The sequence below is a fragment of the Epargyreus clarus genome, unplaced genomic scaffold (genome assembly GCF_041222505.1).
Source record: "Epargyreus clarus isolate Ecla_fem2 unplaced genomic scaffold, WU_Ecla_fem_2.2 ptg000035l, whole genome shotgun sequence".
In the NCBI taxonomy this organism is placed as follows: domain Eukaryota; kingdom Metazoa; phylum Arthropoda; class Insecta; order Lepidoptera; family Hesperiidae; genus Epargyreus; species Epargyreus clarus.
The window spans coordinates 10,546,885-10,574,841 of record NW_027332240.1 but is presented as its reverse complement, the minus strand read 5'-3'; the positions used below and the strand labels follow the sequence as shown (position 1 = coordinate 10,574,841).

Genomic DNA, 27,957 nt, shown 5'->3' with positions numbered 1-27,957 from the left:
TATTTCACTGCTTTTGGAAATTCTACTTCAGCCTTTTTGGTGCAGTCGGGTTTTTGATTTTTTTAATTAATTACTTGTTTAAAAATCAAGTTGTGTTAAATTTGCCTGATTTTACGGGGGACAATAAACAAGGGGACCATTTTAATTTTCATCGCAAGCGTAAATACATTTTGGAGAGCGTTAAATTAAAATAAAGAAAAATGTTTCACCACTGCCAGCGTCGACCAGTTCAAGCTGACCTCTGTACCTCCACTGAGAAACGCTTAAGTAATCGATAATAAATCAAATTAAGGTGTCTATCAGACGATTAATTAGTACACTCGTTTTTTTATAATATAAGAATAGCAGACGAGCATGCAGTCCACCTGATGGTAAGTGGCTACTGCCGCCCATGGACGTCTGTAATCAATCCTAGATAGGATTGGATATGTCTACCTGAGGTCGACCACAGATGCACCGCTACCCCTGAAGACTAAGTTGAAACGCCTCGGAAAAGTGTGTACACTTTACACCCTTCAAACCATGACACAGCAGCGTTTAATACTGCTCTGCTGTTATGAGGCAGAAATAGGTGTGGCGATGGTGCCGCCGGAGTCGAACCACAAAGGGTTCTACCACCTTTCAAACATATTGACATTTCATTCATTTTATTCATTCATTAAACGTACAGAAACGTGAAATAATTTAATAACTCTATATTTTTTCTTAAATAACTGAATTCTAAGAATATCGTGAAGGTAGTGAAAAGTTGTATTACTTATGTCACACGACGGAAAGTTACTTCTCTAATAGATTAAAATAATAGAATCACCCGAAATGCTCGTGATTTTATTATGGATTCAGCGTGCAAAAATAAACCTATTACTATGTCTTTTTTAGCACAATACCAATTTTTTTACTAGTGATCTGATTTAATTTTGGATCACGTGGAATTTTCCTAAATTTATATATATGAAAATACGCATGCGCATTTATGAATTATTCAATTTCGGATATTGGTTCGGATATTGATTATGATGGACGTGTTTCAGAGTTCCCCATATCGGTGCCACACAGAAGGTTCTAAATTCCTTTATAGCCATAAGCCACGACATAGGATATAGTCGTGTGTGGTTACGATTTTATTCTCTTTGAAATTAACCAATTAAATGTGGAAAATTGTTAAGGGTCAAGTTATACTGGTCACGTTTTGGGCCCGAGTCCCTTAACTTTGTAATTGCCTGCGAAACCCTGTAACAGCTGTGGATCTCACTCAACGCTGTTTGTGGGTTGAGTTGATATCCTTTTATCTACATGACAAAGGATTTTGCAACAAAGTTAACATTAAGCAAACGCAATTTGACAATTTTGCTCGCCAATAATTGTCACTATGGTATAGTCCGCGTAAAACTGCTAGTCCGCTCTGAATATAGAAATGAATCGCGTCGTCATAGCAAATTGTATGACTGCACCTGCTTGAGCGGACTAGTAGTTTGGCTCGGACTATACATTAATTTGTTTTTGGTGTAGCAACTCTTACAAACAAAATTAGCTGTGACAAAGATACAGTCGAACCACGTCGGATTCTTCCAAGAATTTATTACTCTATTAGAAGCTTCAACTGAAATCATTCGAACAATACACATTTATTATTTCTCAGTACATTTTCCTTAAATTCCATTACTGTTTTGAAGAACAAAGTGAAGTGAATAATTGAAGTTATTCATAAAGTCGCACTAAGCTCCGTGACATCTATAGCTGTGTTTCATGAATTGAATTAATTTCAGTGGATTTATTTTAATTTCCGGATAACAGAAGAGAAATAGCATCGAATTAAGACTGTTTTAAATTCCCTCTGAGGTATTCCCGGAACGGTATAAGATTTGGCACTTCAAAATTACTTTAAATAGAGGTCACTAAAAGTAGTCTTAATAAGGAACATCCACCGTAGGATGTGTTTCTTCCAGTGTAGTAAGAGATCCGGGTTCGATCTCAGGTCATGCAGACAATGACACAAGGAATCCATGTAAGATTAGGATTTTTTCCATACAAATCAATCTTTCTGTATTGTTTAAAAATGTTTAACTGAAAAGGGAAATAATGTAACCCCATGCAATATTAAAATTTTAATATAATATTAATATTATAAGCATCTCCTTATTAAAGAAATATTAAAACAATGACAGATATTTCAATTTCCTCAGAGCAACTCGGTACACAGAACATCGTATTTGAAATATGAACGCTCATCAACTAGATGGAATTTAATAAAGTGCAAATACAATATTCTCAAGAATTATTCTTGTTTATTTTACGTATATTAGTGAGCAAAATGGGCGAGCATTTTGATATTAAAAAATAATATAAAATTGTAACACATTTAGACAGAAAGTGAATTAAAGGAGAACTTTTCGTGTTTTGACTGCATCTATTTTGCCTTCATACCAGGGGCCTGCTGTGTTCTCGTTTGAATAGTGTTGTACATTGTTAAGATGTTGGTATGTCTCCAATGTGTCTGTTCAACTTCGCTCCCACGGGTAACATAACAACTGTGATTGGACTCTTATTGGCTCCGATTTCCGTCCTATTTCGCGACGGTATTTTCAAAGACGACTGTATATTAACATTAAGTAAACTACATGCTTGCTTGTTGCTTACATTGCTGTTATATAATAAATATACTTATATACCTATATTTGACTGCGCCTAGGTTTAGAAAGATTACCTAATTCCACCTATAAAACATAGATACACAGTTTATCCCTCGGGATCAATATAATTTTCCGCATCGCAATCGCAGTATACATTTTATAAAATGACACGAGAATGTTGCCATTTTGCAAAGAAAATATACACCAAATTACATGATTCACTTACTGGCAACTCACGTATCATCAATTGCCGTAGAATTTGGCACAGAGTTTCGAAATTGACTTTAAAAATATCGGAGAATGGTTCAAAATAAACGTATCGTGAAATCAAATTAAAACTCTGAAGGGTTTTCGAAATGATCGTGGGACGTGCCCATTGAAATGCTGGAGCAATTGAAAATTTCCGTGAACGGCCAATAAGTATGGATCTTATGATTTTATTGATATTTCAAGAGGAAACTTTTCAGCGTTGGGTAGAATTGGATGCGAAATGTCTTTGGCTTCTTTTGACTTTTACGAAAATTGCGAAAATGAACGCTTACGTAATTATTCCTCGCAATTAGGACGTGAATAGGAATGTATAGAAGATGAAACTTAGTGTTTTGAATATGGTTTTCACTTTGCTGTTTTAACTTGCAATAGCTATTTTCACATTGATATTATATTGTCTGAAGGTTGTGGTCGTAATTATCTCCGAATAGCCTTAAAAATGTCGACTGTAATAGGCTAACCTTGAATTTGTAGAGATCCTTCCCATTTGTGTTTATAGAGAGTAAGTTATCCACAAAAACGTCAAAATAATACTGTATTTGTATTTACAACTCTTTATTTATATTATTTTGAAAAGTACACTTTGAAAAGATATACAACATATGTGTAATCCAGGTTCGGTAAGACTAACGTTCGAATTAGATTAAAATATTTACCATTTAACTTCAATACAGACGAAATGTGTAACGTAAATAAGAAATAAGGTAATAAGGTAAATTTTCCTTTTCATAGTTCGGAGTAAGAAAGTTTTATATTTTTTCTTTTAAACATTGTTACAAATAGTTTCGGTCATGACTCCGATCACGTGAATTAACCTTTTACCTGTAACGTTAACGTTATCCTGAACACAAAGAAACTAAACTTAGTACTCCCCCCTGGGGATTTGCCGAATTTCTTGAGGTAAAAATTTGTTTCATGTATTTTTATATTGATACACGAGCTAAATTATATTGAGGTCGGTTCAATAATTGATAAGTGAAACCGGGACAGATGAAAGTAAATTAACAGCTTTTATAATAATATTTGTTCATTATATATTTTTGTAACTTCTAGCTGTTTATTTAAGCAATTAGATCAAAACGCGTGGTTGTGGCTTGGGCAAATTTCCGATAATTATTTAATAGAAATTTGTTATTTAGTTGGCACCTAAGTTCTCGCATTTTTAGCTATTATTGGAGGGCTTTTAAATCATTAGAAATAAGTAGTTTTATTCTCTCGACGTGTATGATATTTTTTTCTTTTTCGAGTTATTTTAAGTTAATTGTAAAATCATTTGAATTGGATGTCAAATTGCTTCGCACACATATTGTTCAATATTGATGCCAATTATTTGAATGTCTTTTTCGAGTCCAAACCAAGTGATTACTAGCAAAAAGATATTTAAAATCATATTAAACGTTTGGAAATAATTAAATATAAAATAAAAAAGAAGTTAAAACATCGTTTGAAGTAGTTATTCTGTTTATAATTTCATTAAAAATGGCGAGAACTTAGTTGCCACAACCTGTATGGGTAAAAGGATAACATTATTTGGAACATCTAGACACGGCTCAATATATTATCTGTGGACATCTAAGACCCGCCAGTATTTTCTCTCCGTCGTGTTCATTGTTTACTTCCGGCTGGAGTGTTGCCAAAACAAATATTTTTATTTTTACGCGCTGGTTTATGGGGAATATTTATTGTGAATCACTATAGCCTTCGGAGGTCATGACCTTAAGTACTAAGTACTACATCTAGTATACTAATTAACATTTATACATGGTGATAGAACCCTTTGTGGTTCGACTCCGACGGCAACACCTCCACACCTATTTCGGCCTCATAACAGCAGTGTTAACGCTGCTGTGTTCTAGTTTGAAGGGTGTGGTAAAGGAGAAATACTTTTCCGAGGCGTTCCAGCTTAGTCCTCAGGGTTAGCGGGCGCATCTGTGGTCAACCTCAGGTAGGAGTATCTAATCCTATCTGAAGTTGATTACAAATGTCCATGAATAGGCAGTAGCCGTTTACCATCAGGTGGACTGCATGCTCGTCTGCTGCTCTTACATTATAAAAAAACATATAAGTAACTCAAGCTTAGTGATTTTCTAGATACTTAAAATTTCGTTATTACATTTTGACTATTGTTACATTATTTTATTATTTGATCTTGTTACTTCGCTTCGTATATAATAAATACATGAGATAGAATCTTATAATTAGCAAACTATGAGACAAGCATCACTTTATTTCTACTACAATGCGGAAAATCTCATAATGACACCACCATCACAGACAAAGCACAATGTCTCACATAATATAATTTAATTATTGCTATTTAGGTTACTTTTTTAAGCGAATGAATTCAAGATTTTAATTTCAAAACTATTTTTGTTTATTCGATGTTAAATATTATATCTATGTTATTTACAATTATAATTACTAAATATATGAAATTTTAAGTAAAAAAATAAACTATAAACTATAAACTAAAAAAGGGACTTATTTACAAAATATACAAGAAAATTATAAATAAAATAAGCCATCTAAAATTTCCGTGTGAATTTAATACTAAATACCCCATCCATATATAGTTGCCCAAATTACAAATGGGGAACGATAACATTACCGCGTATGGTGAAGCATAATGGCCCTCATGGTCATAAAGGAGACGGTAACACCGCGGTCATGTACACGAAACTGTAATGGCAGATACTTCCTTTAAATGATCCGATGGGAAGTGTTTCAATACAGGGTGTCCCGTAAGTTTCATGAAATTTTTTCTCATGGTTCCTTAACACGAGTATTTTATAAACACATTACATTTAAATCATCATCATTATCATCAACCCATTACTGTCCCAGTGCTAGGCACGAGTCTCATCACAGAATAAGAAAAATTAGGCCATAGTCCACCGCGCTGGCTCAGTGCGGATTGGTAGACTTCACATACCTTTGTACACTTTTTTATTAAGATTTCTTAAATATGCAGTTTTCCTAGCAATGTTTTCCTTCATCGTTTAAGCAAAGCGATGCCTAAATCTAAATATATATAACTCATAGGTGACTGACTGACATAGTGATCTATCAACGCACAGCCCAAAACCACTGGACGGATCGGGCTGAAATTTAGCATGCAGATGTTCATCATCCGCTAAGAAAGGATTTTGATCAATTCTACCCCCAAGGGGATAAAATAGGGGATGAAAATATTACTTCGTAACGCGAGCGAAGCTGCGGGCAAAAGCTCGTTTCTAATAAGCACATAACTTTGGAAAATCACAGGCCTAGAATTTGATCATTGGAATCCTCGATGAAGAAGTCGCATTTTCCAACCACTGGGCTATCACGTTTACCAATATCCATTACATTTAAATATGGTACACAATCTATATGATAATAGTGCGTTTACTTGCTTAAGTTTAAACTTAACAAGCCAAAACCCTTTTGATGACCCGCGTGGCGGACCGGTAGCAATACCGGTCTGACGCGCAAAAGGTCCCTGGTTCGATCCCAGCCAGACAGATTTCTAAATGATGAATTTAGGTTTCTGTTTCTGGGTCTGGGTGTTTGTGTATTTGTCTCTGTGTGTGTCCATGGCACCACACAGGGAATCCTAGTGTGGGGCTGTGATTGTAGAAAACGTTATTATTATTATTATATTACAAGATAAATAAAAGTTTGTTACCTCACGTCCGAGAGATATTCTGTCAAATAGTTTTTACGTAAAATCATTAGTTTTTTTTTAAAGTCTCATTAAAATCGTTTTAGTACTTTTGTATGTTACACGGTAAAAACAGACATACTATTCAGAATATTTAATATAGATTGAGTACTAAAATGGAAATGTTCAGAACCGAAATAATTCCTAAGCACCCAGTAAGGACCCTAAAGAGTAATAACATAAAAAGTTACAACATAATGCGCTCTTAAAATGTATGTATTCCTTCGTTTATTTCATTTTATTTTTGTGTTTCCTTTCCTTCTGTGTGTTCTAGATACTGTCTTTCATTTATAAGAATACTAAAAAATAGAGCCAAAAAAGCTCAGGGCGACCGAAGTAGTGTTTTATCTGTAGCTGCTTAGTTTTAATAACCAATATAAGTTGACCTCTCATTTGACTATTGTGTAGGTTTACTAAATATTGGGCTTTGTTAGCAAGAATATAATGCTAACAGCTAATATCTTCAGTATAAGGCTTAGTATACAATGAAACCACATTATTATTAACAAATAATAATAATGATATACAACCCAGCAGCAATATCGTATGTTGAACAATATTTTTTTAATAATATAGGAGCAGCAGACGAGCATGCAGTCCACCTGATGGCTACTGCCGCCCACGGACATCTGTAATCACCCCCAAATAGGATTAAATATTCCTACCTGAGGTCAGCCACAGATGCGTACTTTTCCGAGGCGTTCCAACTAGTTCTCAGTGGTAGCGGCGCATCTGTGGCCGACCTCAGGTAGGAATCCTATCCTATCTGGGGGTGATTACAGATGTCGGCATGGACGGCAGTAGTCACTTATCAGCAGGTAGAGTGCAAGCTCATATGCTACTCCTATATTATATAAACCTTTCAAAAAGAATACATTCAAAACAATCGGCCGAGTCGATGCAGATACTTAAAAGTACAAACACAGTCGGCAGTGCAGTCAGCACACGGCGGAGTTAAGTCCTCTCAAAGGCTCTTTCGGGCGAGCGAGTCAAGGCGACGGCCATAGGGTTGCCACTGATATTTTTGTGATGCCAATTTTGCGGATTATTTTATCCTTGGGAATTTTGATTTTGAATAACGAAGGTAATACGTACGTCGTTTGTTAACCAGGAAGAGTCTACCTCACGGTATTTTTATTTAAAAAAATATTTTTATAATGATAATTGATACAGATTAAATGTTTTTAAATTATTAAAGTGCATGAAAATATATTCACGTCGTACTTTCAATTCAAGTAAAAATACTCATAAAAAACTGATCAGGTTAAGGGGATTAAATCAAGCTAGAAAAATATTTGTAAGTAATTACGCTATTTAAAAAAAAAGTATCTAATAATGTTGGGAGATTTGGAAAATAATAATTTAGCATTTTAAAATTTAATAAAGCTCTATATTTTAACTTTCATGTTGCGATATGTTTTACAACTCTTTGGCATTATAATAAAGTCATTTTATCATTTTGGAAAATAATCTTAAAATTTTTAAAAATAATATTGAACTATATAGTTTGAAAAGTGGCAGCCCTACCCCAACAGCTTGAACTCCGCTCTCAGTCGTCTAATTAACGTACGGACGACAACTTTGCACATTTGTTATGTTCACTTGCTTTTCCCACCTTCCTCAGACTACACTGAATACTGGAATAATGTGGTTTAACTCATGATTTTCTACTTCTTTGTAACCACTGCACCGCTCATTGTTGGTTTTGTTAGCTTTAACTTTGAACTTGTCAAGCATAGATTAGTAAAGATACTTCGCCGCCTTGAAATTGAATGAAGCCACAAACGGCTTATTAGTAAGTTCTTTTTTTTAATTCTGGACAAATATAAACATTTTTAGAGAAAATTTACGAATAAATAACTAATACTGCGTAATCTACATAATAAATAAATAAATATTTCAAATACTTTAGGGACATTTTAGCACGGAGACGTGGCAAAACTCTTTACGCAACTATTTCAATTCTCAAAACTGGGTACATTTTCTTGTTAGGAGTAAGTAATCTTATAACGTATTTGTCTATTTAAAACAATACTTCTGTTATTATAAATGTGTCTATTTTTTTTGCAAAACCGACAGATGAAAATCAAAACCATAAAGTTGGCTAATAAATATGCAAGATACGCAGAAAAAATATTTTTACGTTATGTTATATTATGTGTCGTGTTGTGTCGTATCATATTTCTTGCGTGTCTGTATACATATGCACGTATGCACATATGCACAGTTGAATTGCCATCCAAACAAAAATTAAACAATTAGGCTTAACTGATTTCAAATTCAATAACAAGAATTAATTCTCACATACAAATACAACATTCGATGCACAAAGCCACGCTTACATGCGAGGGTATTCCTAGCATTCTCTATGTCGCCCGTGTACCCGGGCCGGATATAGCGGCATATCCGGACGGGAAGCTGCTCATTTGCGAATGAACTAGAATGAACCGTGCCGAACTATACTTTGATATTTTAACGGTTCAGCTTATTATTCATACGGAAATATATTGTATCTTATTCTTGCTTTATAACATAAATTTAGCTATGCTATGCTATGCATGCAGTCCACCTTTTTTATAATATAGAGGTAGAAGACGAGCATGCAGTTCACCTGATGGTAAGTGGCTACTGCCGCGCATGGACATCTGTAATCAACCCCAGATAGGATTAGATATTCCTATCTGAGTTCGGCCATAGATTCGCCGCCACTCTTAAATACTAAGTTGGAACGCCTAGGCAAAATATGTCTCCCTTACCACACTCTTCAGCAGAACCCTTCAGAATACAGCAGCGTTTAACACTGCTGTTATGAGGCAGAAATAGGTGTGGCGGTGATGCCGCCGGAGTTGAACCTCAGAGAGTTCTACCCCCTGATTATAAATGGTCACTACAATTATTATGGTAGATCTATACCCAAATGACCTTTTGGATAAAATAATATAATTTATTCACATGTGTTTGGACCCTAAGACCTCAGAAAAGTAGATTATTCATTAATTACGTCGCTGTGATCCAATAAACTCAATAAGATGGAGTGTGGGACTATATTTTTTCATTAGTCCCCTATAGAGCCATGTTTGTTAAATCTCAATTAGGAAGCAATCTATCTTCCTTGACGCATCCAGACACACAGGCGAGCCCAATTACAATTCGCCCTTCGAAAGCCTATCGATTATATGCTGTTAGGGATCTTGAAGAAGCTAGTTAAGAGAGTAGACGTCTGTGCGCCACAAATATTTTTTTTGTAATATGAGAGTAGCACGCATTCTACCTGATGATAAGTGCCTACTACCGCCCATGGACATCTATAATCAACCTCAGATATGATTAGAGTCGGTTCCAGATGCGTTGTCACCCCTGAGAACCAAGTTGGAACGCCTTGGATAAGTATGTTTTCCTCACCACACCCTTTAAACCAGAACCCGCTGATTTTATTAGACAGAAATTGATGTGGCGAACTATGAACGGATACATCTTCGATTTGATCCTAGGAACACATACTAGCAAATAACGAATTTGAATTTAAATTCGATTTGGATTTACATATCTGTCTACTGATCACCCATTTTGTTAGAAAGTAGTGCATACCAAAATCATACTCTGGTGCTTTGAATGAAGAAAGAGCTACTTCAATTTAACAATTTACTTTACAATAAGCTCATACAAACAAAACATTTCTTTTTCCTTAAAGCCTAAATCGTTTCCATGCGCATAATTCTAAGATCAATAAAGGAAAAACGTTTCTTAAATCTACGCAGATGCTCCCTATAATACATCCTTGAAAGTTGGTTAAATGTCAATTAAGCAGCCATCAGTCTTCCGCTACAGCGCATCTCTGATACCGTGACATACGGACGAGGATACCAACTAACTTTATGTATAGTCCGCGTTCAACTGCTAGTCCGCTCTGAATATAGAAATGAGTCGCGTCGCCGTAATTGTATGACTATACCTGCTCGCAACGACTTCAGAGCGGACTAGCAGCTTGGCGAGGTCTATACTTAAATAATATATTCGCTCAATGTTCCTAGGTTTGGTTTTTTTAAATCATGTATCTAATATCTATTTGTCTATGATATCAACACGAAAACAAATCAGGAAAACGAATCGTTTAAAAACTTCAAATATTGCAAAAAAGGCCGATCGTTCGTCATGACATATCATACATGACTGAAAATGTAGATCTCTTCACTCTTTTAAAGACACATTTGGTCTACCAAACGGCAAAATAGCTGTTATTAATTATACTACGTATTAATGATAAATTAAAGCGTCAGAACCCATTTCGTTCGACTCCGCATGCACCCCTGCCAAACCTCTTTCTGCCTACTAATAGAGGTACTTGGCGCTGGCTTATTCTAGACGTTCCAGTTTAGTTCTCGGGGGAAGCATCTCTAGCCGACTTCAGGTAGCAATTAAGTCTTATCCCAGGTTGATTAAAGACTTCCATGTGCGGCAGTAGCTGTCAGGTCGACTGCAAGGTCGTATTATAAAATAAAATCTCGAATGGGTCCTAAGATCAACATCTTTAGGTTAAGTATCTTATAAAAAATATTTAACGAGTGTTGTGTGTTAAAAATTAAATAAAATATAGTTAAAAATTAAAAAAAATATAGACGAAGTTATCGTCTACATTTGTTACCAATCCTAACCGCTCGTATGTGTGACAACGTTTCAGGGCTGCGTAAAAGCCTCGTGCAGGCATTGTGATTGATTGAGGCGCCCTCTCACGGATCTTATCGACATTCATGTACTCACTTCCACACAAACATGCATACTTAATGTGTGTGTATTAATACTAATTTATTCTTTGTTACTACTTAATTTTTGACATGCAAAGTAGTGGAATTTATTGCGACACCTCTACTTTAATATAAAGGATGTAAAACGTAGAAATAGCAACGTGAGATGTTCCAATTTAGTCCTCAAGGAGCACAAAGCAGTTATGACATACTCCAGTCACAAGTATATTTTGCTAATTATTTAGTTAGGTTAAAGATATATGCAACACAGACTAAACCCCTCACCCCTTTCCCCCACTATGAACGTCATTCACACTTATGTATCCAAATCATATTCAACATAAGCAATACCCACACAAAGTCACAAATAACAAATCTTCCCCTTTGTTCAACAATTCTTTTTCAACCGTGCTGAATTTGTCAAAAAATGTCTGTTTATTTTTTGTTTTCTAAAAACCTTTGTGTCTTTCAGACGAGGAGCTCGTGTTCCGGGACCGGTGGGGAGGCCTCACGCTGTTCAACGTGAAGAACCTCACCACACGACTGTTGATGAACAACTCTACTTTCGTGAGTATTTTTGAAGTTACTTATATGTTTTAGACGCGCCATGAGAGGGAAGTGGTGATGAAACGATTTTGTTAAGTTAAGGATACTTGTAAAGCGTCAGAGGGAAAAGTGTTTCTGGAACGTTTTGTAACGGAAATGGTTACGCTGGATACGTTACGATAATACTAAACTATTACATTAATAGATATGATGTGATCCGGTACGACACAGAACATATTACCAATTAATTTGTTGTGTTATTTTTTATTTTTGTGATAGTTTCACTTACCAACGACGACTTAACAAGGACGCCAAAAAAATTAAAGTCACGCACTACTATGCATACTTATGATAAATAACATAAAATTAAAAAAATCATAAAAAATGTACCAGTAGCTTAGTAGAACAGAATTTGACCAGTAGAATTACAAACACAAAAATGAAAAGACAGACATACCGAGAGACTTATTTATAATGGCTAAAGAATTACAGCCAAGAACATCTAAATGACTTCATAACTTTGACCTGTCTCCTAAATAAACAACATTATTTATCCTCCAAAAACAGAACCAACCGAATTTATTTACGCAATTTTTCAAACTCAAAGTCATTATTTTAAGCAATTCTTTTAAAAGACTTGCCTCAGAACAATTCTTTTAAAAGAAGCAATAGCGAGGCAGAAAAACAAATTTAATTTTAATGATACAAAAAATTGCGTGCCATTTAAAGGTATTCGTGTGACTGTAATGCGAAATAAAGGTAACGAATGGTTCGCGAAAGGCCCGTTTTATTGCGTTTTTCATTTATATTATAATAAATTGTGCGCGTACGATACGAGTAATGTATTGCGAATGCCTTTCGAAATACGTAATATATTGTGAACGTGATCCCCCTCACATCCATCACCACACCTATTGATGCAAGAAAATATTTTCCTGGGCATAGAGGCCTCTTCCGACATTTATTTTAATAAGATTGAAGTACAAAAACGGTTATGCACTCCATCTGATGGTATGTGGTCACTACTGCCCATGCATCTGCAATCGACTTCATTACATAGACAGTTTTTTTATAATATAGGAATAGCAAACGAGAATGCAGTCCACCTGATGGTAAGTGGCTACTGCCGCCCATGGACTTCTGTAATCAACCAATGATTTGATATTCCTATCTGAAGTCGGCCACAGGCACGCTGCTACCCCTGAGTACTAAGCTGGAAAATCCTCGGAAAACTATGTCTCCCTTACCACATCCTTCAAAACGAAACACAGCAGCTCCTAACACTGCTGTTATTAGGTAGAAATAGGTGTGGCGGCGGTGCCGCCGTAGTCGAACCACAAAGGGTTCTACCACCTTCAAGTCTGCTAACACGCCCTTCGAAACACGACAGCGCGCAAATACGCCCGTTAGCTATAATGAATCTTAACCGATATTTACGTAATAAACGTCGATTTTGTCAATTTTTTCAGGCAAAAATTCTGTAAGATTATTTATTAAGTACTATAGGACATAGGCCTGTACCGGTCACACTATCACATCATCATCAACATCATCACTGCTGGTCACGGGTCTCCTCTCAGAATCAGATTAGGCCATAGTCCACCGCGCTGGCAATGTATTGGTAGACTTCAAATACCTTAGAAAAACTATCACAACGGTCGTTGCATAGAAGTAATAAGTAAAACAGTATAGTAATAATCTACAGAAGTCGTAGATGACATGCAACAGTTTTTTATACTGTTCCAAGAGACGGAATACTGTTGTAATGAAAACTGAAATACTCCAACATTCGTTTTCAAACTTTAATATCGCACGTACAAATACGAAAATGTAAAAGTAGAAAGGCAAATATCTCTAAAAATGTTTAATAGAAAGTCTCTGCAGCTTTAAGACTTTTCGCTCATTGTCAACGCTTCCATTCACACTGTGGATGTAAGGATGTTGTTATAAAGCTAGCGAGAAGCGAGAAACTAGGATATTTCATTATATAATGAAAAAAATCAACATACAGTTTATTATATGTTCTCCTACAATCGGCCACCTGTCATTAGAAAATTTCTTGATATAATATGTAGAATTGAAATTCTACCTAATACAGAGTTCAGATTGTACACATGAGAACTAGAATTGTGCGTTGAAACATTTTTGCCAATAAACATCTTAGAAGAAGGTCCCGTGTTAAACCTCAACCTAATAAAACTTTTCTTAATCTATAATTAATGTGAAATAGCCTTTAATACAAGTCTTTTTTTTCGCCTATAGTCCACAGGCTGTAGTCAGACACGTGGTTAATAAAGTTCTTTTCACAGAACACACGTGATTTTATAAGACGAAGAGGAATGCTTCTGGGGAAAATATAGCCTGTGATTTTTCAAAAAGGTTTCAAGACTTTCTTTACGATTTCACTTTTGGTCTTTCAGAACGAAATGTTGGGTAAAGATGTGTTATACAAACATCTGTAGTGTTTGTTGAACTTTGTATCTTGCAGTAAATTGACTTAGGAATATGGAAGAATTTGTATGATTTGACCAGGGAGGTCCCAACGCCACTTTTAGTTCTACCATGAAGCATTTCTAATGTTCGGGAGAATCATTCTTCTTCTTCTTCCTTGCCTTCTCCCTTTATTTGGGGTCGGCCCTCCTCGTTCGTATGCGCCAGGATGCTCTATCCTGGGTTGTCTGTGTATTCAGCTGAGCTCGTTCCGTATCTTTGGTAACAGTTGTCCACCACGTGGTCGGCGGTCTTCCTCTGCCCTTTGTTTTGTCTGGGATTTCTAAAGCTTTTTTCGGGAGAATCGTTATCGTCGGCTAAAAATAAAGCGATCATTTCAGTCCTCAGAAGTGGCAACGCATCCGTGGTTTACCTCAAGTACAATTCCTGTGCTATATGGAGTCTACTATCAAGTAATAATGGTAAAAAATGTACGTATAAAATTTTAACATTCTACGTACTAACATAGGATAAGTCTATAATGTAATACTAACACATCAATATGTCTTTATTTTTATTTCAAGCCTTATTATAATAACAACAGGACTCAATAGTCCTGTGGCTTGAAATAAAAAAGTTATTATTATTATGTAAAGGTGGAATTCGTGACACTTTCGTGACACTAAGGTCCACCACACCAGAACCACCATCTCAACTCCTTTTGCCTTAAAAAGCAGCATTAACTGCTGCAATGTTTTGGTGTGAGCGTGGTGAAGCCTAAATCCATATCACTTCACTAGCTTCTCAAACACATGAATATGTAGAGACTTCGTAGCAACATCTTAAGGAGATAAAGGGAATGGATTCAGCAACTTGCTACGGCCGCCCACAGAACACAAACCTTTGTAATTAAGCTCCGTGTTGATCCATCGGAAACTCAGGAATTTGATGCCCGTTCTGACACACTTCGGGGAAATCCGTAAATCCGGATAAAAGCCTTTGTGTTCTGATTATCCTATCCTCTTAGATTATACTATTAGTGTAGATCGCAGATAATTAATGTTAAATTATATCTATCTATATGTTTTGATCAAGAAACACGGTACAGTTAAAAACATATTGAAACAACGAATCACATCCGCTAGCTTTAAAAATAAATGATAAGCTAATTTATCAGTCAAAGCAGACAGCAGCGTTTAAAATTACTTAACGTTTCCTTGCGCTTAGACACTTTCTACGCTTTTAGGATTACCTGTGTCATAGACAACATGTACTCACACAAAGAAGAATTCATAAATACCCAAACACAAAATAAAAATCTGAATTCATAATTACAATGTGTGGTTGTTCTATTAATGTCAACCCAGTATGGTGACCGCACCGTAACATTGGTTATCTAAATTAATCTATCGAAATATTTGTAAAATCATTAAGAAATGTCAAGTCTTAATGATCTTTAAACATTAAAACATTATGTAGATTGATTTTGAATTAATTCCGTTAATAAACAAAAATAGATTATTGTAAAATAAATGCATAATTATATTTGTCAGTCACTTATGGATAATTACGACAAATTTGCGCCGGTGTGCCGTTTGCATCACCGAGCCTGCAATGAATAACAATCAAAGCTCATCGCTGGCGTTAAAATAATATGATCGTTCCAGCAACCGGCCATTCATATATCAATTTGTGAACCAATTTTCAGTTCATATCGTACTATTGCCAATAAACTCGATTAAATAGGTACATAGTTTTAGGTTTCCGTACCCAAATAATTCTTAAGAGTTTGTCAAGTCCAAAAACCTTTTTACTCCAAGAGGAAACCCGTACCTATCAGCGGCATAGTAATGGGTTGCCGACGGTCCAGAGAGACAAAATTGACCCAATCGGCCATTTTACAAATGTATTACAAAAATGTATTTCCTTTTATTTTGTGCTGTTTAAATTAAATCAATGTTCCATCGTTATAACAGAGGTTAATTTCGGTACTGAGCCGACCACATTATTGTAAAATGATCATTATTGTCAAAAGGTTTAAAGACTGGTTTAAAGACTACCTTACAGGTAGGCAACAAGTTGTGATGACAGATAACAAGGATGGTTCTAAAAGATATTCATCTCTGAGATCAGTCCAATGTGGTGTGCCTCAAGGGGCATTATTAAGCCCAATTCTCTTTTCAATATTCACAGCAGACTTACCAAAGGAAATAATAAAACTGTAAGTATCACTTGTATGCCGATGATACACAAATTTATTATTCCTTCAATAGTAAGGACACACAACATGCCATAAAGAAAATTAATGAAGATCTCAAAAATGTATATGCCTGGTCCCAAAATAACTCGCTAGTTCTTAACCCGAGTAAATCTCAAGTGTTGATTTTAGGCACTAAAAACCAAATAAAAAATGTCCAAGCCTATGAAGACAAAATAAATATCAACAATGTGGTTCTTGAGCAAGTAAACTCTGCGCGCAATCTAGGTGTTATTATGGATGGGCAACAAAAGTTTACCGAACATGTAAGCGGCAAAATTCGAACTGCTTTCTTTAGATTGAAGACGTTATATAAAATAAGGCCATATATTAACGAAGAGCTTCGTCTTATTTTATGTAACTCTTTGGTATTGTCGCATTTTAATTATTGCAGTTCTATCTTTGGACCAGGGCTAAACACAAACTTAGAGATAGCCGTACAGCGGGTTCAAAATGCCTGCATTCGTTTTTGTTTTAATGTGCCAAAAAGAGAATACATTACCCCATACTTGAATAGGAAAGGCATCCTAAATATGAAATCGCAAAGAGAACTGCAATATGCTTGCACTGTTCACAGGATTATCTGGAATAAAAAACCCGAATACCTTTTCGAAAAATTACGTTGGGCAAAAGATACTGGTAATAATAAAGGTTTACGCTCAAGTTCTAAAAATCTATTAAAAGTGCCTGTATATAAGACTACCCGATACAGAAGGTGCTTCAAGTTTACTGCAGCAAGTATATGGAACGACCTGCCGCCTCCCTTAAGGAACAAAATGAGTACGGAATGTTTTAAAATAAAATATAAGACTGCATTGTTGAGAAAGCAACTTGCTGCCGTAAATTTGAATCACACTCACTGGAAGCTATTATCATTAAAGAATTTTTTCGACCCTAAATAATTCATTACTCACACATGTTACATATACATACACGCACACACACACACACACACACACACACACACACACATACACATACACAGTCACCCAGTACTCGAAGAGTCATATTATTTTTAATATTTAGTGTTGTAGTTGTAGAATGTAATTATTATTAGTTGTTACCCAATATATGTTATTTAGTATTTATCTTCATTTTTGTTTGAAAAAGAACGAATTGACCGAGGTAGGGGAGCCAAGTCCTGAATTCCCGCATAACAACTCAGGGAGGAGGGAGTGGCTGAAAAACAGCGCTCCATAGGATCGTAATCCTGTGGTAGCAATAGCTGAGGCACTTCCTTTTGCCTAGATTATAACCACAAGTAGTAAGCAATTATTATTATTTCTTTGTTTTTTATCTCTTTTGTGTATTTTTATTATGTTATATTTAAAGAAAAAACATGTTTAATTTTAAGTTTAGATTATGTTGTTGTAATTTTTAAGGCAATAAAATGATTTTATTATTATTGCACTTTTTTGCTTATTCTCAGCTTAAGCTGGTACTATTTGCAACATTTACGGGCAAAACTAAGTAAATGCTGCAGTATTTATGGGGGAGCTATAGTTTGGATACGATTATGTGGCTCTACTTCGTTTTCATCTATTTGCATGAACTTTCTTACAATTCAACAAGTATTTAATATGGCTGCTTTTTGTAAGGTTATATATATGGAGTTTGTTAAACCGATAAGTTTTAAGCTTTGATGGAGATGGTAAGGTATCACCCCGGTAGTTGAGAGGACAATGGGGACTACATAAACTTTATCTTGCTTCCAGATTCTAGTCACTTCTTCTTTCAAGTCAGCATATTTATTTATTTTTTCAGCTATTGTCTTTTGAATGTTGTGTGTGTTAGGGACTGCAATATCTATCAGGTAAGTAATTTTGTTTAATTTGTCTTGTAAAATTATGTCCGGTCTGTTATAGTGTGTAGTTCTATCGGTAAGTATGGCACGATCGTAATAAAGTTTATGCGAAGTGTTTTCTATGACAGTCTGTGGAGTATATTTGTAATAAGGTGTGTTAGTGTTATGTATGAGGTTATGTTTTACGGCAAGATTTTGGTGAATAATGTTAGTGACTTGGTTGTGTCTGTGCGTGTAGTCTGTTTGTGTGAGATTGGTGCATGCCCCCGTAATATGTTGTATTGTTTCAGGTTGAGCGTGGCATCTACGGCATTTGTCACTTTTGACGTTGGGGTCTTTTATTATGTGTTTTCTATAGTTTTTTGTGTTTATAACTTGGTCTTGGATTGCTAACATAAAGCCTTCTGTTTCGGGGAATAAATTACCAACTTTAAGCCATTTGTTTGATGCTATTTTGTCTACGTGTGTGTGTTCTAGATCGTGTGGATGTCTTCCGTGTAAAACTTTATTTTTCCAATGTTCTATTTTCTGTATTTGTGGATTTATGTTGTTAACTGTATGTTTTCTGTGATCTGCTAGATTGAGCGGTGTGAGGTTTTCGTCATTTTGTGTGATTGCTGAATGTATGTTACTTGTGGTCGATTTCATAAAAAAGAAATGTCTTAGGTTACTTATTTGTTAGAGATAATTAATGTCTATAACGCCTCTACCTCCATCCTGCCTCCTAATATTCAACCTTTCCACTGCAGATTTAGGGTGTAAATAATTGTGTTTAGTTAGTGTGGTTCGTGTAATTCTTTCCAATTGTTCTATGTCAGTTTTTGTCCATTTAATTATACCAAACGAGTAGGTCAGAATTGGAATAGCGTAAGTGTTTATTGCTTTTGTAAGATGTTTTCCTGATAGATGAGTTTTGCAGATAGCGTCTATTCGTCTTTTAAATTCTATTGTAAGTGTCTGTTTTATTTGTGTGTGAAGTAATCCTTTTAATTGATTGTATCCTAGGTATTTGTAGACATCTGTGGGTTCCATAGCAGATATTACATCGTTGTTGTGTAAACTGTAGTCACCTGATTGAATTTTGCCTTTAATGATGTGAAGAGTTTTGCACTTATCTAAGCCGAACTGCATGTTAATGTCTGAACTGAATTGTGTAGTCTTGTTTAAAAGTTTTTGCATGTCTTTATGGGATTTGGCGTATAATTTAATATCGTCCATGTAAATCAAGTGTGATATTATTGTTTCTTCAGTACTATTGTTAAGACGGTAGCCGGTTTGACATTTATTCAAAAGATTAGATAGTGGGTTTAATGCGAGGCAGAACCACAAGGGACTCAGTGAGTCTCCTTGGTAAATACCTTTTTTAATACTTATTTGTCTAGTTGATACAGATTTATTTCCTTGATTCAAATGTAGAGTGGTTTTCCACTGTGTCATGATATTGCTTAAAAATTCAATTATAATAGGACTTATTTTGTATATTTGCAAGATTTTAATTAGCCAGGAGTGGGGGATACTGTCAAAAGCTTTTTTGTAGTCAATGTAGGTGCAATGTAAATTTCTATGTTTTGATGAGGCATGTTTATGAATAATAGAATCTATGACCAGTTGTTCTTTACACCCCATATGGGCTCGTCGGCAACCTTTTTGTTCTTCGGCCAAGATATTGTTGTTTTCGATATGTGTATTGATTTTCGTTGTAATAGCAGATGTAAGGATCTTGTATATGGTGGGCAGGCATGTAATTGGTCTGTATTGTGCTGGTTGTGTAGAGTTGTTAGTTTTAGGTAGCATGTATGTAATTCCTATTGTGATGAAGTTGGGTATATTTTGTTTGCCTAAAATGATTTCTGTTATAGCTTTTGCTAAAGGTTTATGTAATATTGTTAATTTTTTATACCAATAATTCTGAATTCTGTCGATCCCGGGGGATTTCCAATTATGTAGTCGCGCTGTTATGTTACTTATGTCACCCTCTGTTATCTCTTGAAACTGCATTTCATCTATTACCTCCCATTTGCCTTGTTCTTCTGCTATCCAATCTGCTTTATCGTTATGCGTAATGTTTTCCTCCCATATATTAGACCAGTAGGTTTCAAGTTCTTCTTTTGTGGGTATTTCTGTTTGATTATCACCCTTGGTCGTAACACTCGTAACTCCTACTTTTGATTTATAAAGGTTTCTATAAAACAGTTTTTCATTTCTAGCGAATTGTGTATTATCTTTTTTACGTTGTTGTGTTTTTTTGTATCTTTTAAGTCTGTGTGTTTTTAGTGCCAATTTTTGTTTTAATGTGTCCAGAAATTCTTCAGGTTTTTTATTATTACTTTCGTGTTTAGTGTGTATAGCAATCCTATGAAATATATTTTGTACTTTTTTAACTAATCTATCAGATCTATTATTGTTTATGTATTGAGTGAGTCTACCAATATCTGCTCTTAACTTTTCTATATTTCTTTCAAGTCGGACTTGCCACGATGGTTTGGTGTAGTCTTTTGATTTTATATATGTTGTGTTGGGTATGATTTTGTAATTAAGTTCTTCCGCTATTACTAAAGCTGTGCAGTAAATGAGAGTATGAATGTCGTTGAGTTGTGTTTCTTTTGTTATGAATCGGTGTAGGATATTTTGATTAAACAGATGAACTAGTTCATCAAGATGTTTTGTGTATTTTATTCTAGGCAGCTTTGGTCTAGCTGTTGGATCCATCCCTGAGTATTGTGTTAATGCTGATAACAGTTTATCGTACATATCTTGAAAACTGTCCTCATTTAGTGGAACAAGATCTGCAATCATCTCTGTTTCATTTTCTAAAAGTAGTGTAATAAATTCAGTTTGTGTAGATGTATGTGAGGTTGGTAAGAATGATTGAGGATAGGATTGTGATAAAATATGTGATTGAGATAAATTATTTTGTGATTGTGTCTGAGATTCTAATGTGTTTCGATCAGCGTCTATATGAATTTGAGAATTGTCAGAATTAATTAGGTTAATATTTTCGTCTTCTTGTAACTGTTTTGAAACTTCTTCCTTTAATTTATTTAAAATTTCTTGTGTTAAATATTTATTTTTAATTATCATTCTTCTTTGATCTGAAACTCTTTGCTCCGAAACTTTGACATCTGGATATTTAATTGAAAAAAGTTCATGCAAAGTTTTCCTATATGTTGTCATGTCTGTCTCTAATTTCGTGATATGATAGTAAGTACGCATAATGAAAATATTAACGTCTTGACTCCATTTCATGCGTACTCTTGTTTTTCCAGCCTTAGTGGACGCGGGTAAAAAGGCATTTGCCCCCCGCGCAACAGCAAAGGCTGGGAGTGTAGTTTCTTGGGTGTGCTCAATATTTGTTAAAATTGGCGATGCTGTAGTTGAACGGCTTACTGAATTACTATGATTTTCAAACGAAAGAGGAGTTGAATTAGTTGACTGAAATAAGCTATGTGTGGATGACATTGGTGATGAAGGATGAGATGATAGTTCTGCAACAGTCCCATACTGGGCAGAATTTTTATTTTTAATTTTATTTTGTATCCTAGTTGATCTTCTCATTTTATTCCCACGAGAAGCTAGGGACTATAAGCGTCGACCACGGCAGAGCCCTGCGTTCACCGTGATATGGGTAAGTAAAACTGGGTTTCCCCCGGTGCCCAGAGTTCGCATACTAACGACTAAGTTCCCCTCAGCCATGCAGCCCTCGGCGTATGCAGTTCCACCTTGGCTTCGGTAGGTAAGATTATGTACCTGACTAATATCCCTTGGTCTGATATTATGACCCCCTAGGAGGTGAAGGAAAACGGGAAACTAGAGCTTCGTTGGTCGCTGGTAAGTATTAAGACTAATTGTCTGTTGCCAGCGTCCGCCCCTCACGTGGCATAGATGGTCATGCCGGACGTGAAGTTAGATTTTGAGGGGCTTATTATTATTATTATTATTATTATTATTAAAAGCGGCCGAATGTACCATCCCAAGAGGAGACCGATTGCGCACTTATTTTATTTTCCGAAACGATATATTTTTGTGAACATACATGCCAATGTTCGTATCGGTGTAACAATCGTCCTGAACCGTCCCGAGAGGAACATGAATTGAGTGCTTTATCCGGATTTACTGCTAATGCACAAGGTTGATGGAAAATACGAAATAAACGTTTCAATGGGGCAGCAGTAAACTGGGACTACTGATAAGGTTAATAAAGAACCGTTCGTGTTTCGCCTTCTTAAACTCGGCGAAGGACCAAGGAGCTGAAGAAGTTCAATTTCAAGACCTTAAGACCATCCGTGGTCTTTTAGAAACAGGAGGATCTTTTTGCCGTCTTTCGACTTATTGATGTTCACTATAATTTATTTTTAAATATAATAATAATTATCACAAACAACACGATATACTTAATTTCTCTAAAATATCAATTTACCAATATAGATTAAATTCTTATATTATTAATGTCAAACAAATAAATAGCATAGCATTGGCTCTCTGACTACACCTGCGCGCAAAAACTTCAGAGCGCACTAGATGTTTGGCGCGGACTATGATGGCATTTTCTGTAATTTCATTTATAACGATTGTCCTGAACCGTCCTGGGAGAAACATGAATTGAGTGCTTTATCCGGATTTACTGCTAATGCACAAGGTTGATGGAAAATACGAAATAAACGTTTCAATAGGCAGGAGTAAAACCCTGGAGTCCCAGGGTTTTACTTACACGAAACTACTGATAAGGTTAATAAAGAACCTTTCGTGTATCGCCTTCGAAAACCCAGCCACTAATTGGTATATCCAGGGGCGGGGAGCCAAGGAGCTGACGAAGTTTAATGTCCAGTACTTAAGACCATCCAGACCGTCCAGAAACAGAAGGACCTTTTTGCCGTCTTGCGACTTATTTAAGTAATTGCATAATTTATGCATTTTCATTCTCAATCTCATCCTGGTCCTCATATTGCTGAAATGAAACAACTTTATTTGCTGCAATGTAGTTACAATTTGGTGTTGTTTACAAATCATAATGATCAGAATCTCACATTTGCCACATTGTGGCATACAAATTACATCAATTAAAATTAAATATTTACATTAAAATAGACATGAAAACTTAATTTTTATTTTATTATTTAATTATTATTAATATGAGTCAAATGACATAATTAATTTTAAATTTCAATACACAATGTCTGAGAGATTATGTATTTCATTTATTTTTGAGAAAGTAGAGTGTCGTCACATATACACAAATCGGAGAGCCCCCACTTCCGAAGTGGCGCATCTACTCGTATATTTCTGTACCCATCCCTCATCCGAGCGACGCGAATCGATTTTCACGAACGAATCGCTATAATGAAAGAGTAGCGTGCGCTCGACAAAATAACTGCAATTTGGAAATGGCTACAAAAAGACAGCGTCAAGATATTGACGTCCAAACATGATGCTTGATAATTCATGCAAAGGCAGTCGTAGCATAGTGGATGAAACTTGGCTTCTCAATCGGGGGCTTAGGATACCATCCAAGACCTCTCATTTTTAACACGCTTTTATTAGCTTGGGTTGTACGTTTGTATGTATGTATGTATGTACGTAACAGTAACGGAATCTTTGAGCCCGATTTCTATCCACTTTGAACGTTCAGTTTAATTCAAAATTGTGAAGAATTATCAAAAACCGATGACAATACATGATTTTAATAATTTTGTACCATTGTCCTTATCAATATCCTCAGGATTAACGATTTTCGAGGCGAGAGAAAGCGCCTTATGTAGCGTTCACGCAAAGTTACTAGATTGATTTTTAGCTTTGGAAAATAATAATGTTATTTCCCTATAACTCAAATGTACTGAAACATATCTATAATGCCATCTTGTAGAATAATCTTTAGGATTCCGTACTCAAAGGATAAAACGAAACCCTTCGCTGTCTGTTCGTGAGTCACAGGGCTTTATCTCTTAAACCGTAATAGAAAGACACTTGATTTTTTACAGACGGTGCATAATGATGGTCGATAACAACAAATACTAAAAATTAATAAAATAAATATAGTTCAAAAAACTAAAAAACACGCTTTTATGATAAAATCAACTAAAAAGTAGAAAATAATTTTCAATCTAGGAATCAATTAAGGAAACAGTAAATTGTATAATTGTAAAAAAAGCGTGGAGTGCTCCACTTATCAATTTCCGAAAAGCACCCCACACTTTTTCCACAATTATACAATTTACTGTTCCTTAATTGATTCCTAGATTGAAAATTATTTTCTACTTTTTAGTTGATTTTATCATAAAAGCGTGTTTTTTAGTTTTTTGAACTATAATTATTAAATGTTAGATTAGATATTAATTGTAATTTTCTTAAACGGCGAAGGAAATTATCGTGAGTAAACTAACACCTTTAAGAGATCTTTAAAAAAGTTCTAAAGGGGTTTGAAGTCTACCAATATGCACGTAGCCAGTATGGTGGACTTGGACGTTTACCCCTCTTTCTCCGATAAGAGATCCGTGTCCAGCAGTGGGATAGTAATAGCGCCTAAGGTTTGAACTCGGATCCTCCAATTAAGAGCCCGAGTTACAACCACTATGTCACTGCTATCTAGGATATCACTGCTATCCTTCGGCACCGCTTACCAGACTATCAGTGTTCCTACAGGTAAAATAAGAAAATAACCGCTAAAGTTCTTAAACTAACTCTTAGCACCGTTCCCGCGGGATAAGCAGGAAATAATTTCAAAGTAAAACTTATAGAATATTACAGTTCTGCTCTGATTAGTTACCGAGAACTGAGAACTGGTAATTTAATAAGTTCTTTGCGAAGTTGCTTATCTAGTTAGTAAGTTAGTTCATTATGCGCATACCTGTGAGTAAGTGGGTATAAACTTTGTTATTCTTTCAAAGTTAGGGTTAATGTTTTATCTTTTTTAAATTATTTATTATTTATTTATTTATTTATTTATTCACAACTTACATCTAACATTACAGGAAAAAAATCCTAATGCGTTAGTGTAGCTTAAAAATAACAATAATTAACTTCCAAATTACATTTTAATATTTTAAATAAAAGAAAATTTCATTAAGTTAAAACAAATATTTTAAATGTCAAGAATAGCATTAAAATCAATAATAAAATCCAAATAAGAAATACAATAACAATCAAATTAAATGTCAAATAAAAACAAATAGGCAACAAATTAAACAGATTAAAATCAAATGACCATTACAAAAGAAAATTAAAAATCAAATATCCAATAAATATATCTTAATTAAAACACTTATTATGTATACACTAGCTGCCCCGTCAAACGTTGTGTTGCCATATAAATAAAAAAATGTTAAGGGTAGTAGCCGATTCTCAGACCTACTGAATATGTACATAAAATTTGGTGAAAATCGGTAAAGCCGTTTCGGAGGAGTACGGTAACTAACATTGTGACACGAGAATAAGCACCCGTGTTCTGGATCTGGGTGTTTGTTTACTTGTCTTTGTGTGTGTCCAGGCCATTGATATGACACAAATCCAAGGGTTTCATTTAAGGTTGGTTATATCTGTAACAGTATATGGGTATATCTCCCTATACGTGCCAGAGACCACCTACCGTTACCTGGACTATATTCACATTTGACACTTCAATTACATTAAATTACAGAAATATTATAAAATTAAAAAAAAAATCCCCATCGCTTAAAAGTTAAGTCTGCGTCACTCCCACAATTTATACAAGTGAAACAACACCTCGCACGTTAAAATCCTTCATACTTTTGGGACTGTAGGACGTGCCTAAGAATCAGACATACATACAAACGCTCGAAAATCTTACACTCGGGTAAACATTTATTGACTCGACAAACATAATCCTCCGCAATTCGGTATAAAAATATTTTTGTACATTGCAAACAAATAAATAACCATTATTTACCTTCTTATAGCTTACTCTGAAGCAGGTATACTCAAGCTACTATCAACTTACTTAAACTGCGAAACGAGGCTCAAAGTATCAGAGTCTAAATTGGAACCTATTCCCGCTCAAAGCCAGGCTTATCGCGACAATCTCTTAAGATTGCTAGAAACAAATTCTGTGTCCCGAAAGATGCAGTTTATTTCAAAGCCAACCAATTCGTTGATGTTCAGATTTCTACAATTTTAGGTTATTTTACACTAGTATAGAAGTACAATGTATATAATGTATTAGTACTGGTGATCTAACTGATATAAATTAAATTATTCTGCCAATTAATTGTATAAAAGCAGCGATAGCCTAGTGGTTAAGAATTTCGGTTCTAATCCCAGGCACGCACTTCTGCTTTTTGAAAGTTATGTGCGCAATAGAAATTAATTATTACTTTCTTAAACGGTGAAAGAAATCATCGCAAGGAAACCTGCATACTTGAGAAATTGTAAAAGTTTTCAAAGGTATGTGAACCAATTCGCAAGCAACCAAGGATTACGCGATAGTCCACCGCCCTGGCCGGTGGACTATCGCGTGATCCTTCTCATTCCCATCTCCCATTCATTCTCATTCGTGCCCAGCAGTGAAACAGTAAATGGTTTGATGATGAATTCATTGCCAGTTTCTTGTTTTACAAAGAAGAATGCTGCCGCGTTTCTGTGGCTGTATTGTCCTAAGTTGCTAGTAAATGATAACTAGGTCGATTCAACTTACAACCGCACTTCATCCGACGACGCACGACGTCAAGAAGATACATTTAAGAGTAAAAATGTAAGAAATAAGCGATCACACATCAGCGTTTCTATCGTGGAATCGGTACATGGTTTCCTCAAACGAGATTACAGGAATGTACATCTGCGTCTGGTATAATTAGAATCGCGGTGCAATTATATGCAGAAGCGGCAAGGCAAGAGCTCGTTTTGAAACCATCCATTTGTCGTCACACCTTCCTACTGTAATTTTGTGATGAAGGCAGCTGTTATTAGCATTTCAACATCAAATCACACACCAAACTTTCGTGAGAAACTTCAATTCCACCGCCACATCTATTTCTGCCTCATAAAAGCAGTGTTAAACGCAGCTGTGTGCTAGTTTGAAGGGTGTAAGGAAGACATACTTTTCCGAAGTGTTAGAAGCTTGGTCCTTAGCGGCGCATCTGTTGCCGACCTCAGGTAGGAATATTTAATTCTATCTGGGGTTGATTACAGATGTCATGATGCCATGGGTGGCATCAGGCATAACATCATGATATGATTGCATGCTCGTCTGCTACCCCTATATTATAAAAACAATCTTATTAATGATTAATTTATCTTTGTTCGCAGAGAGAACTGAATGCCGTGGACTTCAAGGTGTCAGCGGACCTGAAATTCGTATTACTGATATCAGACGTAAGGCCCGGCTGGAGACACGCGAGGCTGGCTCGCTATCATGTTTACGATGTGATCAATCGGTAAGTGGAACATAATTTGCTTTAGGAGGAATTTTATCTTGAAATCTCAAAAAGTCACCATAAAATATTATTTATATTGTGTGAATCCTATCAATCTTTCTCATCTCAAAACCATTCATGATCAAGCCTTGAACAAAAATATTCTTAAATTGCAAAATTGGCTGCAACCATTGATGTGGACACGGGTCTCTC

The 27,957-nt window shown here is 35.4% G+C and overlaps 1 protein-coding gene across 1 annotated transcript in view; it reads left to right on the top strand.

The window, feature by feature from the left end:
* The window catches only part of LOC140756594 (inactive dipeptidyl peptidase 10), a 183,472-nt gene that overhangs the window by 127,750 nt on the left and 27,765 nt on the right, over window positions 1-27,957 (top strand). The window contains exons 3-4 of the mRNA XM_073092123.1: window positions 11,818-11,912; window positions 27,638-27,765. Coding sequence (XP_072948224.1) covers window positions 11,818-11,912; window positions 27,638-27,765 — 223 coding nt within the window. The remainder of the gene's footprint in view (window positions 1-11,817; window positions 11,913-27,637; window positions 27,766-27,957) is intronic.